This window comes from Corvus moneduloides, chromosome 10 (assembly GCF_009650955.1).
Source record: "Corvus moneduloides isolate bCorMon1 chromosome 10, bCorMon1.pri, whole genome shotgun sequence".
Lineage (NCBI taxonomy): Eukaryota > Metazoa > Chordata > Aves > Passeriformes > Corvidae > Corvus > Corvus moneduloides.
In genome coordinates this window covers 11,621,017-11,639,829 of record NC_045485.1, presented here as the reverse complement: position 1 = coordinate 11,639,829, position 18,813 = coordinate 11,621,017, and the positions used below count along the sequence as shown (strand labels likewise).

Here is an 18,813-nt window from a genome sequence, read left to right as displayed (position 1 = left end):
ACACTTCCTGGAACCCTGCCCTTTTCCACCTGGGAAGGGACTTACGCGGTGCAGCGAGCACAGCCCTCAGTGTTCTCCATGGTGGCCTTGCAGCAGAGCCAGTTCCCATTCAGGAAAGCAGAGGGGTGGTAAAAGCTCAGCCTCCTCTGGTTGCACCTCGTTACCCGGCAAAGAGCCTCTATCCACTCACTGGCTTCTACACAGTTATTTGCTTGGATATAGAGTGGCTTTTCTCCATGGAGTACTTGAAACATCTGTAGAAGAAACACATTACTCTGCTGAGTAAAAAATCCAGTTACTGAGCAACTTCGAATATGTCAAAATAGATTTCAGTGCTCAGGCAATTCAATGAAGTCAAATTAAGACAGAAAGTGAGATGAGAGAATGGCAGACTTTTCACCTCTTTCCACTACACAGAGGAGAAAAGCCCCACCAGAACAGCTCCCTGTGTTCTGTCTACACCACTTCCTCATCTAAGAAAGAATCCTTATAAATTAGAACAGGATGCATCTTTCATCCTCTTCATCCACATATCCTTAAAGTGTGACCCCAGATTCCATGAAGCACAACCTTCATGCTTCATATCCTGGCAGCAACAGAAGATTCCCAGAAGTCTCTCCTTTAGCCATCCTCAGCCTTAGTGACAGCTGTACTTTTATCACTGCCTCAGACGTTTGGATTCGCACAAGAACTGAAATAACCAATGTGTTCAAGGGCAGAACAAGGCCATGAGGAAGTTCTCATCAAAAGGAATAAATAAATGTTTGGTAATAATACATTTCTCATAGTACATAATATAATTCCAAGTTCTTTCTAATAAGGTCGTGTAGTTATAACCTTCATTCCAGAAATTTGGTGAGGGGGACAAAGTCACAATCAGTCAGGAAAGTTGGTGCAGATATCCAAATTTCCAGGTTAATTTCCATGTTCAGAGTACTTGGAGATACTGCATACAGATTTTTATTCCTGGTCCATAAAAGACTTTTTGTTGAAGTGTTTAGTAATGGGGTTTCATCAACTCTGTAAGCTAGTTACATTCTTTTATTTAAAGAACACATCAAGAATCACATATAAACTATCTTTTGACCCACATTTTTCTTGTTGAAGGAGCTCTCATCAAGTTTCTCCACTGCAAGGATGTTTTTGATGGGAATTGTGAAAATTGGTTCTTTATCTGTAAAAAATTGTAAACAGAGGAGTGAAGCAATCTTTAAGAACTGTTTTATGATCTCAGGGCACTGACACTGCAGTTCATGCTCTCAAAATATGCATTTTTATCATTGAAAAAATAGGCATGAATCAGACAGAAGCCTCGATTAATCAAGACAAAAGTAACTAAAGTACATCAGAGGTATTTCAGGTAAGGAAAAAAAATTACACACTTTTAAAAGCACAAAAAAATATACAAACACTTAGAAAATACTGAAAATTAAAAATAAATGTAAAATAAACATTATTTACCTTGCTGTTTGTGGTATGTGAATTCTCTAGTTGTTAGACAGAACCACCGCTTCTTGAAATTCTTCTTACCAATCCGAGTCCTTCCCTGAGCTCTTTTGTACATTTCTCTGTAAAGAGAGCATCAAACGGAATGCAACCCTTAGTATTCTGAAGAGCTTTCAAAAGCATTTATTGAGATAAGACATTATTGTTCATCATGCAGCCACATAAAGATCTACTTCACTGTACATTAAAAAAAAAAAAAAATCTACTACTTGTTCAAAACAGGTCTTCAAGATTACCTCCCGAGATGGTGATCATGTACCAGGTTCCAAAAACAGGAAAGGAGTTTGAAAAACACACAGTCCAGACTGGTGCTTGTGGCAGTAAATTTGGAGGGGATACTTACTTATTCAGATCCAGAATTCCAAATTTTTAACAACATCCATCAATTTACTACTATAATAGTGTTGAGTCCACTACAGTTTCCTCCTTCATGTCTGTTCAGTATCTTAATAAGAGACATGTTTCTTGGTTTTTTGAAATTTGGATGCCTGTTTCACAGAAAAGCCTTTTCTTCTTATAAACCTGCTTCTCAAATAAATTTAAATATTTTTTCCCCATGAATGTTGAATCATCACCTATTCTGGATCAACATCACAAAAAAGACAGTTCATTTCTTAGGAAGAGTGACTTTCGCCTCAATTTATTTAACAGCATTCTATCACTAAATATTAAATACTTCAATTACAGAATAGTTATTTATCTAACTTTAAAAGCAGAACATTTAGCTGGCTGGGCTTATACAGCATGTAGAATAATTCTAAATTAATAACGTTCTTTTAACATACACTTTCACAATCCTCAAAAACCATCACAGAGCACATGCTGAACTGTGACAGTAATGCAGTCAGTCTTCAATAGGTATTCAGCTACTTTTAATTAAAGTATTTAAAAAAGCATTTAAAGTATTAGAGCTGGCATCTGTTCTTTTAAACTAATTCTGCAACCTAAGAATTCTCTAAATTACAAATATAATTTCTAAAGTATATCAGACATTTTAATATGCATTAATCTGAATCTGGCATTAATGAAAAAACACTGAAGTCAATTCTGTTATGCACAATATAAATTCAAAATATATTCACCCTTCTTTTAGATGTACTGGCTCGCTCACGCCACTGGGCTCTTTAATCTCGGTAGAGGAAACATCATCTAGGAACTTAAGGAAAAAAACCACAGGCAATACAAATATACACTATTTAGAAACACAAGAAAATGGAAAAGCTATTCTGAAAATATAAATGTATAATTTCTCCTAGAACAGAACAGTTATGTTATGCAACATCTGAACACATATTGCAGGGCCTTGGAACAATGTAACAAGGGATGCCCAGCACTCACACACATTTTCTTTAATGAGTTCCTAAACAGAAATCCAATGAAGTCTCTTTCAAAAAATGTATACTTAAAGTTTTAAACTAAATTAGCTTAAGTTCACTATGTATAACTCTTCTGTATTTGACTGTATTGATTTGCTATGTTGTTTTTTTGGTTTGGGGCTTTTTTTAATGTCTGAAACAGACCACTACTTTTTTTTTTCTCTCTAGTAGAAAACTGAACAAAACCACCACCTTCTAATAATGAAGACTGCTCAGATACACCAACAATAAAAAAATAAAGTTGAAAGGTACCTTTTTAACAGATTCAGTAAATTTTTCTTCTTGAAATGTTTTGAAAAACTCACACATAAATGTCTCCTTGAAACTTGACTGAAAGGAAAAGTATATTGACATAAATAAACTTTTATATAAACTTTCAATAAACAGAATATTCATCATGTCTATGAAACGAGAAAGAATTTTAATAGCCTTACAAGTTTGCTTTTGGTCAAACTTCCCCAACTCCCCAGGGTCTGGATGGCTTTTGATATAAGAGTTAATGTTCTAGAAGTCTGTGCATCCTAAAACAATGAAAAAAAATTCAGAAGTCATATTTTTTCACAGGTCCAGGAAAAACTGATTTAAAAATTAAAATGTCAAGAAAGTTATTATGTTACACAATGTAGTAAATCTGGTACATCTTCATTCCTTTTCTTTGCCCCGAAAGAAAAAAATGCATATGAAATACACTTAGTTTATTAGTTACTGCACAGTATTTAGTATTTTAGTCACTACCACCAGGATTTAATAGTAGTACTGGGAAAATATTCTTACCTATAAAACACCTGAAACCCTTGAATCCTGTAATCATTACTACACATCTAACTAACTTCTGAACAATAAACATAATGAACTACTGCTGGACAAATGGTATAAATTTTCATAATACAAAGTGAACTTTAAAACTTTAAGGCTTTTATTCTATTTGTTTGCTACCTCACTGCTTGCATTTTAGTACAGGATTAGAAACACAGCCTACAAAAGTGGCCTCGCTGTTCCCTTTAAGATGTTTAACTCTCAAATGTTAAAATCCTGTACTTTTTTTTTTACTCAAAAAACTGGATAATGTTAAAGGAATGAATTTGAGCAAGTGTATTTTTTTTTCTTTTGAAGGCACAACACACCTAAGTAGATAGAATTAGACAATAATAACTTCTAGAGCAGCAGATTTCATACATTTTCTGGTTTTAATGTGAAAAATAATACAGGTTTTTTAACCTCCATATTCCTGTCTTTGAACTATTTTTGTAATGTGTATCTACTTGACAACTAATAATGGAAAATTTGTCAATCCACTGCAACTAGTGGAGTCGAGAATAAATACACCAACCAATTACTGCATAACTCCACAACCTCTGCTTAAGCCACAAATGGCAATAAATGTAGAAGTGACATCGGGATGTTTAATTTCCTTGGTAGAAACAAACAAGTCAATTTAGGCCTATACCTTAAAGGACCCTCAGTCATGTTGCTATTTTACCCAAGAAGCACATTTCAAAAAAAGGCACAGCATCTCTAATATTGAAAGCACTTCCACATCATTTGAGAACACCCCATAAAGACTGAAATACCTGATGCTTAAAGAATTGCAAATATCTTATTTCCTTTGGAAACTGAACCTAGAGACATTTAGTCATTTCCCAGTTACATACCCCACTGACAGTAACTTATGCCTTCCCACACCAACAGATCTGACGGTATGAACAAAACAGAACAAAGCTTCACAAGACTTACTGGATGGTGAGGTCGTAAATGAAAAGTATGAGGTGAGACTACGGCTACAGCAAAGAAACGAAGAAACACAAAGCTGCTCACTGCAGAATACTGTACATGAGGGTCATCTGCAGAGAAAAACCATGAAATGTAACATGCACTGAACTTAACAGGAAATCATGAAGACAGTTAACATAAAAATCCTTAGGAAGATAACATCAGAGAAGACATTTATAGCTTTAAATAGAACAGAAAAATCAATGAAGTGCATGAAATGAGAAAGGTGGTCATGGTAAGAAATGTCCTACTTCTAGTGGCATGTTTATTGCTTATTTCTCTGAAAAGAAGTTCTCTTCCCATACAACTGGCTCATCAGCTCCACTGGGAGGAATAATGAGATGATTGCAAGCATTTACATACACAGTTGATTAGGTTTGGCCGGATGCTGCACCCAGAGATAAAACACCGCAGCAGCTGCCTCTAAACACTGGGGCTATTGGATTTACTCACCTGGAAAGCTACTCACTGATAATTCAAACACATTAATTTTGCATGACAAATACAGTCAACACATAGGAACAAATATAATTGAAATTCTGAGTTGCACCATAAGCCCACAGTATTATATAATTTTGATTATGTAAATGAGGATTTTATCATTTAATATTTTGGGTATATTTACACTTTTAAACTGGGAAATACAGTGAGATCACATTCTTACTCTAATGATCACTTCAATCTGATCTGGTAAGTCAGCTTTTCTGAAAGGACTGTCTAAACTAAAGCAAATTATGGCTCAGTTTCAGTGACAAACATGAATCAGAGAAATGTTCCACATCATGAGAAGCACATTCTTCACCTGTCGCTTATTACAGGACATTTCAGATTTTAATTGACTGAAGTATGAGTATTTCAGATCCACTACATTATTCCTATATTAAAACCATTCTGAAAGAATAAAGCTGTTCTAATACTGGTCATATTTACAAACCCATTAAGTATTTTTTATTATCCACCCTCCTCAAAACTACCCATATCTAGTTCAGCTATAGTACTACTAAAGCTAACTTCACAGAAGTTAGTTAACATAAACAGAGTGGCAGTTCGTGTAAAGATGCAAACGCCAAATTTATTTTCAGGTTCACATCTTGCTTCTTTAGAAGCAATAAACAGAACAGCTCTTACGAATTTTAAGTATCTTTCCAATAAACCACTTCCTGTATTACTTGTGCTTTTCTTCCATTATCTTGTATTTTTTTTTTATGATGTCTCATTTGCTGCTGTCTTGCAGTTTCTGACTTGCTAGATTTTTGTATCAGAAAACAACAAATGCCTCTTGACTGACCACGAGGTTTCACTATAACTTACAGACTGACAGAAAAACAAACGCCTGACTGTCAAAGTTCAGGGCACAGCTTTGGACAAGACAAGAATTTTAGCAATCCCCATAAGGTTACTGCAGAAGTTTTCAGTCTGAACACCCCTTTCAGAAGTTTTTAGAGAACACTTACTTGGAAATCTTTTGGCAGCCAGATGCCTCAAAGAATAAAAAACATCACACATTAGGGTAGGACAACTTATACTCGACCGCACTATTTCACGGAACACTTTGTCCACGTAATAGCGGAGATTTTCCTGCAATTGTGAAAAAAGGCATTTCTTCAGACCATGAACATTCATGTTTGTCCTTTTTTTTTTTTCACCTGAGCACAAACATAATACTGTCTGACTATTCAATTCTGAATTTTAGTACAGCGCATATTTAAAAAGCTTCATAATACTTATATGGCATTACTACTGTTCAAAGATAGTTTAATGATATTTACTTTAAGTATATAAGCACTGCCTAGCAATATAAACTACCTATCAATACCTGGTTTTGTAATTTGACAACAAGGAAGGAGCATTTCCCATGTATATCAAGTGAACGTTAAGTTTATTACAGCAACTACTGCCTTAAATGTCAGCATACTCTGGTAAGAGGGAAGCAGCCAGCAAAACATCAATGAAAAATGCTAGAGCAGTTCCAGTTAGGTACATTATGATCTAGATGCTGAGTACAGAACATCAGGAATCAAAACACCCAAAAAACTGGTAAGAACGACTGTCATCTTTAGTTTCTCCTCTCTGTCCCATTTTCCATTGGACTTTTGCATTGCTGCATTTATAAACAGGGATAAGAAAATACAGCTTTTTCTTGCTTACTCTGAAATCAGAGTTACTACTATGAATTACTCATTTTCCATTACAAAGAGCTGCTTTTAAAAATGCTTTTCTTTCAGATTTTGAGACCAACTCACCATATTAATTTCCACGTTATCCCCTTCTCTTAATTTGATAGGATCTATTTCACAGGGTTTAGGAGACTCACATATCTGAAACAAACAAACAAAACTATAGGAGTTCAATTCTTCAGACAGAAAGTATGGAAACGTACCCATTTAAAACGAGATTCTTAGATTTAGGAATAAAATCCTAAATAAGTTCTAACCATCCATAACAACATGCAGTGCTCATCCTCACTTTTGTTTGTGCCTTTTCAAACAGATTGATTACATAAAGAATCACAGGGGGAAATTCTGCAATGTGTTGGAGGCTGGAATAATTGTCATTGACTCTTTATTTTGAAGCATCTGGAATGTAAGTAACAAAAAGCAGCTCCTCCCACCAAACTTAACCAATTATTGCTCAATTAAAGTTTCCTCTAGAATTCCCCCACCTGAGTGACTCCTACCACAGAGCTGAAACAAGAATGCCTACACAACAGACAAGGATATCCCAGGGGGCTGAGTGTCCCCAAAGAAGTTTCAGTAGGATAACCTACCTCATCAATAACAGGTTTCAAAGTAACCTTTAGGTAGTGCTTCCCCACTATTTTCATCATTTCATCCACACACCGAGTTGCTAACGAGTTGCCTCTGAAGATTGTGTTTGCTTCTCTGTAAGAAAAGAAATTATTTTATTTGAACAGGTAAAAAACAACAAGTTTCGTTACAAAATTCATTTTATACTCTATCTTGCTATTAAATAATTATTTTAAAAATATTTTTCATATATTTCAATCAGGAATTCCAGAACCTATACGTCAAGCTTGCAATGGCACTCAGTAACAGAAAGAGAATAAAGAAGAATATTATTACAGCAATTACCAAACCAAGGAACATAAATAAAGCCATAAGAAAAAGCCTAAGAAATTTTAGACAATTAAAATTACAGTGCAGTACGGAACACGAGAAAGAACAACTGGAGAAAATTCCAAAATCATGAAAGTTGTACCTCAGCAATATACAATTTCTCCTCCAGTAGTCATGGTGAAAAAAATATCTTGGAGCTACAGCACATTGCTACACTACACCAATAAACTCAAACACTTAAACCAAAACATATTTAATCCAAGGTTACATTTTTATTCATTATAGCTGTTGAAGAAAACTGACAGCCACCTGTGCAAAGTGTACCTTTCTAATCTGAGAGATTTAGTTTAAGCTCTCTTTGTTACAGTTCAATTACAATGGAATGTGTGTACTAAAATGCAGTTTAGAAAATTATTTTCTATGAGTCACCTCTTTCTACACAGTTAAGCTGTCTCACATTATTTAAATCAAGACTAAGTGCTTTGAAATGAACTGTCCTGTGGTGACAAAATCCCATCCACCCCTCCACTGGACACGACCTGGCACCTCAGTAGCCACTGCTCACATCTGCTTTATTTCTCTCCTAACCACAGAGCTGCAAATTCACAGACCATATGCTGCTACTTGGAAAAACTCCTGTGCTTCCTACTTGTAAGGCATGCAGACCACATTCCTAATTACAATGCATCTTTGCAGAAAAAGAGTAGCCCTCATTTAAGCCACATGTTAAAGGAAACAGGGTAAGATTTTCAGCAATTTAAAAGATGTTCTATCTATTAAGTTCCATCTAAGTTTGTAAGTTCTGATCCAAAGCCCAGTAAAATTTGAAGAGTGGCCAGATAACCACATTTAAAATAAAAACTATGTACTCTTAGACAAAATTTTACCAAACTGCCCAGAACCATTAACTCTTGACTCCCAGCTTCAAAGTGATTTCAATGAATGTTTTTATAAACTAGCATTAAAAGATGAATATATTTAGTCAGTTTTACATAACAAGAGAAAGAAACCGAAGGGCTTACTTATCCATGTTGTATCATGAAGCCCTGTGAAACTCTAGGATTAATTTTAGAAAGCATGACATCAATAAACATGAAATACGTACTGGGTGTCCTTCAGATCTAGTTCTGCCACTGCTGCAACAAAGGGAACCAGCTTATGGTGGTGCAGCAACAGTCGAACCAGAGGCAGCACAGCATCATACTTGTCTCGACACACCTCACTCAGAATGTAGGCAGCAGACGCAGAAATAGGCTGTGAGAAAAGGAGAATACAAAATCTCAGTAAAGTAGTTAAATGTTCTTTGTGTATTTGAAAAAATACAGATCAAATATAATGAGACTATAGACATCGCTTGTTAACAGAAAGTTTCAATATTTGCTATGTAACATGGCAATTAAAAGCTTACATTTCAGAGATACCCAAGTGAAAATCGGTATTATCTGCTCTATAATTACATTTAAGAATAGAATTCAGTAGCTACTCATCCTTCTCATTCTCTTTAAAGGGTTAAACTATGGCTTTGTCACAAACCCAAGTCAGAGGCAGGAAGCAACTGTTTTACTATAATGTCATATATCTTTATAGGACTTTAAAAATGATAATCAGAGGACATTAAAATTAAGTTCTCACCCTTCTAAAGTGTTTGCTGCCACTGTACAGTTGCGAATTCCAAGACAAAAACTAAATTATTTTAAGTAGGAAAGACAGCTGCTGACTGCTGCTACCTATATACTCAGCTATTCCTGAATTCCAGCGAAGCAGTATTTATTTGATTATGGGCCAGCAAAACTTTAGTCACATCTGCTTCCTCTATCTTTCTTCTCCTCTATCAATACTTCACTAACACTGAATTGATGAAAAGCTGTAAAAGACCCAAGAATATAAAGCCTGGTTACTACAATTTGGTTCCTGTCCCAATATCATGCAAAGCATCTACCACACTTCCCTCTTTATCACCACATCCACGTGAGAAATCCAGTCATGCTGATTAACATCCTGGAGAAGGCAGAAACAATTTGAAATCAGCTCTGAAGTAGATCTTTTTTGTTAATTATGTGCCCTTCAGTGCCAATAATGGATCAGTGTCCCTCGAAAACCTCTAAATCCAAGAAGCCAATAGAGGCCTATGGAGAAATACTATGTTGAAAAAAGCAACCAATGAAAAGAAAGTATTTCATCTCCTCCAGGCACAGAGCACAGGTTATTTCACTGTCTCTACTGATACTTCTAAAATAAGAAGAAAATCCTGGTACTTTGGAGCAGAAGCAAAAGCTCTAGTAGCTGTTCATCTGGGTGTGACAGAAGTAATTACCACAAAGAAACAAAACCAATTATCTAGGTATGAGTAATTCATATTGTCTCATGACTGCATAATTCATTTTTATTTTTCACTTTAATGAAATTTTCAACAAAAGTACCTGAACATCTGAAGATTTTAGCAGCAAGTTCCTTAGAGAAGCATAGTATTCAGATGGAAGTACACAATCTTCAGTGTAACAGATATTTAACCTAAGTGATCCTAAATCATCAGTTTTAGAAGATTTGTTTCCATTTTCTCTTGGCTGAAGTAAGTACCTGTAAGCAACAGGACAATTATAAAATATTAGATTCCTATTTCATTCATTTGACTAATTCCACAATAAAGCAAAGTATCACATGTAACTATTTCAGTATACATACATTATATCTGAAAACTGGCAAAACATTCACAAAAAAACCCCCCTTGAAATTCAAAAGTAGAAAAATGAGCAGCATTTAATGCATCTTTAACACATAATGGAACTTAAATTTATTTTCTCGTATCTTTCCAAACAATGAAATAGGATATACTTTTTGTAGGTTAACAGGGAATAGCAGGAATAGTTTGAAATTACACTGGACCATCATGTTTTACATCTAGGTTATATTTAGGGTGTTGGACACTGCAGGTGAAACAGGTAGTGTAAAGAATTCAAATGGTCTTATCTGAGACCAGAAAAAACACATAATATTAACAGGCTCCACTCTTGAGAAACAACATACAGGAAAAAAGTGGGGTTTTTTCTACTTTTAATACAAAATACATTGAACAATTCATTGGCTGTAGTTTCACTGCATTCCAACAGGAGGTGCAGCTCCACAAAGCTTTTAAGTTAACAGCTCTTAAGTAGTGTCACAGTAGTTTCAACACTGACCCCAACAAACTGAAACCCCATCTCCAAATATTCTTTTACAATCATGTATATTTGGACTTCTACAACCAGGAGATTGGACTTCTTTTTTTCATAACCAGTTGCAGTGCCCATGAAGGCATGCTAACATAAAGTAAAACTGATTTACCAGGAGAACCTTTCCTTAACAGCATCACTCTTGAGCTTATTTTCCAAATATTTAGTAGTAATGATAATTTCTCTGCTGTACTTCAGCTGCATTCAAAAACATATTATGAAAATTAGCAATACCATAAAAGATTTGTTATTTTTAATTACAGAACTTCTGTTTTTGATCAGCAGATCATACTTCGACATGAGGCTGTTCAGTGCAAGGTATGCCTACAAAGCATATTAGCAGACACACTCAAGACAACTAGATGTGAGTTAGGTCAATTCAAAAAGCTACACAAACACAGCACACTGGCAATGAGCCCATGCTGATATAATCTTTCTCTCAGCAGGTTGTTACCAGAGGCCTGTTTTTATGTTAATATGGTCATACATCTGTTGATCAGAGCACTGGCAGAACAAGCCTGTGTCTGCAATACACAGTGCAAGAAACAGAAACTCCAACACAAACACCTACAGGATCACATTCAAACACCAAGAGTCTGAGTTCAACTTCGATACATCCAAGACACTTAGAGCCTGAGGTGGGTACATGGAGCAGAGCCATAATGATTCCTCGCAAAGACCTGCGTTAACATTTACTTCTATTTACCCACCTCCTTCCTATGTGTTTTCTGTGTGGATATATGAAAGGGCTTCTTCCGTGCTTTCTCCTGTACTGAAAGGGTCACTAAAAGCAGAATATTTTACACACTTGAAGGCACTCAAATCCCTGGTACTCATCCCTTCCTGCTGCTAAGCATTTGGGACAGTAAAGGAGCTAGAAGTGGGCTCCTGCTCCCAAAAATATCAGAAGGGAGGGTGTTGAGATGTCCCACGCAGAAGTGTTTCTTCCCTGAACTCCCTTCATACCTCACCCTTCCAGCTCCTGTGCCTGCTCCTCTGAAATGATGTTGGATTGTTTCCAGAAGATACTTCTGGAGCCTCCCCAAGGAAGAAAAAAAAGCCATACTTAAATGATCAAATAAACTCTTCATCAGTAATTCTGGAAATCTGACTTAGGAATTTAATTACAAAGTGATGCAATTCTGAGAAGTCCCAGGTTTCCTGAAGACCACACACAGATCACTGAAATCCAGCAACCTGACCAAAAGACAGTTACAGTCCATCTTCCCTTCCTTCACTCTCCACACTTCCCCCTCAAACACACTAACTATTCTGTGACTGTGGGCAGACAGGGGGAAGAGAAGAGGTGAATGTGCCCACTGATAAGGTTAATTCATTGAGCAGGGCAACTCTAGAAACATGTTTTACCTAGATTAGAACACGAAGACATGGTTTAATGAATAGGTAGAATAAAACATCCTTTGCAAGGGAAAACATGCAAGACACAAGCAAATTCACTTCTGAACAACCATTTCTCACCATGCTTGAAAGGAATCATTTTTTAACACCTTCACCGGAACTTTAATTTCTCCTAGAAAGATGTCTTGTACCAGATTCCCATTATTCCATAGGTCAACCCTGAAAATAAGAACATTGCTTCATTTTCTTTTCTCCCACAGAGAAATAAGCAAGTTTACAATAACTGCCTTACAGCACTAATCCACATGCATGCAGGCAGCAAATGTTAGAAATCTCACTCCATTCTAAATAAATCAAGAAGAATCAAACAAGTGGCTTATTAACAGATAAAGAAACAAACAGTGAAAGTTAAGACTTGCAGACCTTGCATCAGGTAAATAAAAGTGATACTGGCACAATGTATGGGTTCTGCACAGTCTCCACCCCCTAAACTGTGCACATTTCTTCTCAGTTAATTCAAGTGAGCTTTTTACCAATATACTTAAATATCTACCTAACTGCTAGAATCTGGCACACTGCAATGCCACACCAACACATGCGCTTGTTTTTCCAAGCAGCAGCTCGTACGCTTACAACTTTAAATGGAATCAGGTTCCCAGACATGCACCCTGGGTTTGTTCTATTACTTCTTACCTCTCTGACATTTCTGACAGACAGCAGTTGTTAAGAACCAAAAAAAAACAAAAACAAAAACAAAAGACAACTAGATTTGTTGGGGCATGACTATTTTTCTAAATATATTTGCATCTATAATGAAATACACAGTTCTAATTAATGAAGCTAATAGTTAAAAATGCACATACCAAGTTAGTTCTATAATAGCTATTAAGATTAACTGCTAAATTTTTCTTCTGATGCCTGTTAGGAAACATGCTAGCCTTGAAGACTGTCTGTCATTCAGCAGATTTGGTGCATGTATGTGCAGGAGCACAATTAAGAAAAGAAACTGAGTACAGGGCTCTCTGCTGTTCTAACTACATAGCATAAATACAGACAGACCTGCTCTGAGGGTAAAGCAGCACAAAAGGGGAACATGAGTATTTGCATTTACAAGGAAAGATGAAACATAAATGTTCCTCTAAAATGCAAGGGAAATTGTAAGAATCTCATAAAAGAGGCCTTTCCCTCTTTTTTTTATTAAACCAGCCAACTATATTTGAAACTAAAGACTAGGATCAGGAATGCTGGTATCTTTCAGTACAAGTTCTATTACCAATATTCTGCCCAAATTAATATAATCTGATATAAGGTACTCATACCTCTTTATTCACAGGCACAGGAAACAAGTTTAGGCTGCTAGATACATTCAACCACTATTTACCTCAAAACAAAAAAACTCATCTTCATTAAGAAATACAAGTTAAAAAAGAGACATTTTCTATGTCAGAATCATCTTTTCTACAAGTCTGATCAGTAATTCTCTGGAGCTACACGAAGATAAAATAGGTATTTATTGTCTTGATGATAAAATAGTATGATTTATTAATGATTCTGTAAATTCACTTTTTAAACCACATAACTTACCGGACTTCTAGTTTCTCAATATCTTCTTCTTCTACTTGAAACTGGGACTTTTTGGTGTAACTGCTGGACCTGGTTACCTGCAAGCAAATGTCTCCTATTAACACACTTTTTGTATTATGTATATCAAAAAATCAAAGAAAACCCTCCCTCCCTGCTTCTAGCATAGGTAAATAGTTGCTGCTCCTTCTACAAAGGAAAAGGGTCAGTTGACCAAACAATCTGCCTTTTGCCAGAAAAGCAGGTGAAAAACGGGTCAGGAAGGGTTCATGGTGACACCTACTGAGGGCTAGCTGGTATCTGAGGGAATTACAGTACAGCTCTATCAGAAAAAAAAAAAAGTTAATATGACAGGACACTGGCAAAAATTTATTTTTGTTTTAGCATGAGCCTCATGAAAGCATTGAAGTTAGTTCTGAAATGTTTGAAGAAACAACAAATAAGAAGCCCACTCTTTTTGCCCTAGTTACAATACAATTGTAACCTCTCATCTACACTTTCCTCATTTCTTGACTGACCGCATTCTCAATTTAACTCCAATAAATCTTAAGTCATAAAGTGGTTTGGATCACATTTTTATCCTAATATCTGACATCCTAGGAAATCACACTCAGTATCTTGAGCAGGTCACTCAGTATCTTCAGACACACGCCATCCACTGAAACTGTGCATAGGTATGAAACAATTTCTCACTAAAGTCCCACAGCAGGACCAGGATTTATAAAAACACAGTAAATTATAATACACTTGAGGCACATGCAATAGTAGTACTCCTTCAAATTCTCAGTATAGCATGCTGTAAATGCAAATCTGATTTTCATTACTGACACAAATCAGATGAAAATTTAAACTCATGATTTGTTTATTGTCAGATTGCCTCATGCAGAATTGAAATCAACTCCTAAATAACAACAAAGTTAACTTTTTTTTAAAAAATAAAATGAACTTTTTTGGGTATAATTACTACATTACTTTATTAAATAAATAAGTTGTTTGGGTTTTTTGGGTCAGTCTTCTTGAAAATATTTAAATAGAAGTCAACGGGTTAGGTTGAAGTTATCTCAGAACTCCTGATGACAACAGACGATTATATAAAGTGATTCAGGACAGGGAATTACCTTCATATATGTGCTTGTGAGGAAGTAATTTTTCACACAGCAATTAAAGGGGGATGCTATTGTCTGGCAGACAGAAATTTAAGTATGCCATTCACTAACATTTGAGAGGCCAGTTAAAGCTCCTCAATTTGCTTGAAGAGAGCTTTCTGCATTAGGTACTGCTATGCACCTTGCTTAAAAATATCTGAAGGGTTGCATACAATAGATAAACAGGCAGAATAACACACAAAAAGTTACCTCAAAATAAAATGTTTCGTTAAACTGCGGATTGCTTGTTTTCTTCTTTACTTTGGTCTTCTTTTGGTCATTCCTGTTCCAATGTGGTAAAATTTTTACCATAGACAACTTAAACATACAATTATAAAGACATTCTATAGTCAAGAAGGACCCATGCATTTAAGTTAAAACATTTTTTGTTATTTTAGAATTCACTTTGATCAATGAGGAAAAATCTTAAAATCAGTTCATCTTCACAACACAGTTTGAAGAGCTAAAATTTTAAATGGTGTATCTAGTTAACCGGGCATCTATCCAGCTCAAAGTTTGTATTTAATTTCACAAACAGGTAAAACTTACACATATCAATTAAAATACATCAACAGTTTCTAATGCATTTAAAATTGAAATTTCTTTACCACTGCCTGCAGATAATGAGCACACTTTTCCTTGTCTTATTCAACTGCAATTTCTGTTTTTCCCCACCCTCTTCTGTTGGGGAAATACCCACTATTTCTTTACAAACAGAGGCTTCCACCCAAGACACTGAAGGTTTTCTTTGAAAGCAACTGCTGCTAGTGTTAGATATGAAGCAGCAAAGGGTCAAGGAAAACAACTGTCTCCACTTCCTTGTGGATTTTTTTTTTTTATTTTACAAATCTTATAAAGGAATAGAGTTTTATTTATTTATTTAGCAAAGGGCTGTGGTAGTATAGAATACCTTTCCAAAAGAAAGAAATATAGAATGTGTGGGAAAAACAGACAAGGGAGAAGAAAAATTGCCCAAAGTATCAACTACCTATTTTCAGGCAGTGGCCATATAAATATTCCAGTCATGGTACATGAGTCACACATGTGTAAGATTGGAAAATCTTAACCAGGAATTCCTGTCAGATGTGCACATATATTCCCATACTAACAGGGTAAATATTCTGTGGGACCAACATTCTCCCACTTACATCCATATCACAGGACTCAAACAGAAAATATAAGTCAATTTACCTTCTTTGCCATTTGGCCCCATGATTCCTAAGTATAATGGGTGAGCATCCCTAGTCCTCTTAGAAAAAACCCAAACAAACAAACAAAACAAACAAAAAAACCCCTACAAGCCGAACCTAAAAATGTGATCATTTATTACAAAGGAGGGAAAAAATGCCCCATGGAAAGCTTACTCGGGGACAATCCTTCCAAAGTCTTTAAGCCAAGCCAAGACGTCCTGATATTATGCTCACAAAGACAATTCCTCAGCACTGGAGAAAGGAGAGGGTCTGATGTGGCAAAAAAGAAGCAACTGAAACTTATCCTCCTTATTGGGCAGGGACTTGCACACAGTGAATGTGTGGGATGCAGGATTTTTCTTAAATGAAAGAACCCAACAGTTATTGAGGATTACTGATCAAAAACAGGGAGACATTTGAGCTGTGGGGATTCTGAACATAGCATCGTGAAGGTGTTCCAGAACCTCGACTCTCTCATCTCCTCCCAGTTACTACACATTTGCCGCAAAGAAACCCACACATTAAGAAAAATGGAGAAGAGAGGAAGGTGAGTGAGCAATTGACTGTATCATGGCATACAAGAATTTCACATAGATTAACAGGAAGCACAGTGCAGAAATCAAGAGTCCAGTACAAAACACAGGAAAGAACTGAGTCACAAGTGGTTCTTGACAAGTGCAGGCAATTCAGACAGACCAAACACCATCCCAGTCTTGAGAGTATGGCAGGGCAGGGGAGAGAACAGTATCCATGGAGATGTGATATACACATGAAAGCACTGGAAGATTTTCCTGCGTTTTAAAGATTTTGCTTAAAACCTGTGACTTTCTTTTCCAATTCAACATCACAGCACTTTTAGATTTATTCATTTTATACTAAAATGTTACCTGGAAGGCCCCACAAGAGATACTGTTGCATAAGGATCACAATTCTGTCCGTTTATAAGAGGCAACCCATGACACTCCTTTATGCTACAGGGAAAAGGCAAACAATAGATCAGTGAAGCAAATATTTGGCTTAAAAAAATAAAACCTAAGCAATGCTTTCTTTTTGAAAACTTTTTTTTTTGATGTTCTGCTGTATTACACAAAGATAGATGGTAATACAAAATAATACTCAAGTGTACAGTAAGACTTAGGGGGCTCTGTGAGAATGAAACTCTTGGAATTGCTTTGATAAAGACATTCCAGTATCACACATGAAAGACAAAATCATAAGTAAAATGAACTACTATGTTAGGAGAAACTGCAGATTTCTTTAATTTTTAAATTTGATTTCTCAAGGCCTACAAAAAGTTATCTGGCCACATCGAATGGCAGCAGCTGCATCTGGAAGGCATTAAAATGGATTGAAATATTTAATTTTGGATAAGCTACATTCTGAGTTATGCTAAGAAATGCAAAGTTAAATCCTGAAATTATATTTAAAATTAAGCATCCAAAACCATTACAGTGTATAGTTCTAGCTCTACCTTTGAAATAGTGCTTAAGGTTTATTTCCAAACTCTTTTCACAACAGCCCATGTTCAGGGTTAAATGGCCCTTTTAAAAATACTGTTTTCTTCCGTAATTCATACAGTAAGTGGTAAGGTGATGTTTAACAGGTACACAGGCACACTGTTCACCAGTCCTGATGCAAAAGGGACAGGATGGTTGGCAATTAATGCTTGTGGAGACAGAGAAACCTTTTCTGGACCCTTTCTGAAGTCTTGCAATCTTTGAATCACCACAGCAGCAGCACAGAGCTGGGTCAGCAAGCTGCCTAACCTTTAGATGCTGCCCACATATGAGCATTAACAAAAAGCAGCTGGAACAGCAAAAGTAAAGCAGCAGAGTTTGTAAATTCATAGCAGAAACCAGACTTTCTAGCAAAATGATGCTCTAATGTAACCATGCACACTGCAATTTAAGTCCAGAAATATTCAGCAAATTACAAAATTTCATAAACAAAACACAAATAAGATCTGAATGTTATATTCCCATTTTCTTTAAAATAATTTATTTTTTTAGCTGTATTGCAGGAATTTAACTAAATTAATGCAATAAAGTTTCAGTTGTCATATTTGCTAGTTTGAATAAAATCCAAAACCTAGGCAACTTAAGGAGAAAATAGACTTCTGTAAATTCATATGAACAATTAAGTAAATGTTCTAATATCATAATGTGGAATAATAAGTTGTGAAGATCAAATTAAAGTTATGTAGCTGCACACATTTTTAAATAAATGCTTTATGTACTGTTACACAGAAAAATGGTGTTAAAAGAATAACAGGAGCTGCAAATTCAAACACAAGTGTGGAAACAAGACACTAACACTCCTGTGCTGCCTCAAAACTCCACCCTCTTTGGAGTATGCACAATTATAAACCAGATGGTATTTTCCCCCCCAAAAGTCCCTCTGTCTTAGCCAGTTCAGGGAACATTTAGTGCTGAACCACTGCACAATCATTTGTTATTTTTCTTCCAGTTATCAAGCACGCGGCTTTCAGCATTTCAATAATTTTTGAATCACAATGAGCCCTACAGCGATTTCAAACCCGCCATTTAAATGGGTTCTTGAAACATCTAGTTGTTTCATAGGCATTAATTGATTCCTCCTCC

The 18,813-nt window shown here is 35.8% G+C and overlaps 1 protein-coding gene and 1 long non-coding RNA gene across 3 annotated transcripts in view; one reads left to right on the top strand and one right to left on the bottom strand.

The window, feature by feature from the left end:
- Window positions 1–18,813, bottom strand: part of RASA2 (RAS p21 protein activator 2) — a 46,877-nt gene that overhangs the window by 4,889 nt on the left and 23,175 nt on the right. The window contains exons 6-21 of one of the 2 annotated variants that reach the window (XM_032119451.1): window positions 17,101–17,184; window positions 15,234–15,306; window positions 13,882–13,958; window positions 12,418–12,516; window positions 10,150–10,306; window positions 8,835–8,983; window positions 7,420–7,534; window positions 6,896–6,970; window positions 6,107–6,230; window positions 4,617–4,723; window positions 3,317–3,403; window positions 3,135–3,212; window positions 2,589–2,662; window positions 1,462–1,568; window positions 1,092–1,174; window positions 46–254 (exon numbers count right to left, since the gene is read on the bottom strand). In XM_032119451.1, the coding sequence (XP_031975342.1) occupies window positions 46–254; window positions 1,092–1,174; window positions 1,462–1,568; window positions 2,589–2,662; window positions 3,135–3,212; window positions 3,317–3,403; window positions 4,617–4,723; window positions 6,107–6,230; window positions 6,896–6,970; window positions 7,420–7,534; window positions 8,835–8,983; window positions 10,150–10,306; window positions 12,418–12,516; window positions 13,882–13,958; window positions 15,234–15,306; window positions 17,101–17,184 (1,698 nt within the window). Of the gene's footprint in view, window positions 1–45; window positions 255–1,091; window positions 1,175–1,461; window positions 1,569–2,588; window positions 2,663–3,134; window positions 3,213–3,316; window positions 3,404–4,616; window positions 4,724–6,106; window positions 6,231–6,895; window positions 6,971–7,419; window positions 7,535–8,834; window positions 8,984–10,149; window positions 10,307–12,417; window positions 12,517–12,990; window positions 13,004–13,881; window positions 15,175–15,233; window positions 15,307–17,100; window positions 17,185–18,813 lie in introns of those variants that run through there. The other variant, XM_032119452.1, reaches the window with a different exon arrangement.
- LOC116448680 lies at window positions 7,038–10,114 on the top strand. The gene is made up of 3 exons (XR_004242072.1): window positions 7,038–7,235; window positions 8,323–8,469; window positions 9,798–10,114. It is a non-coding gene; the product is annotated as an uncharacterized LOC116448680 (long non-coding RNA).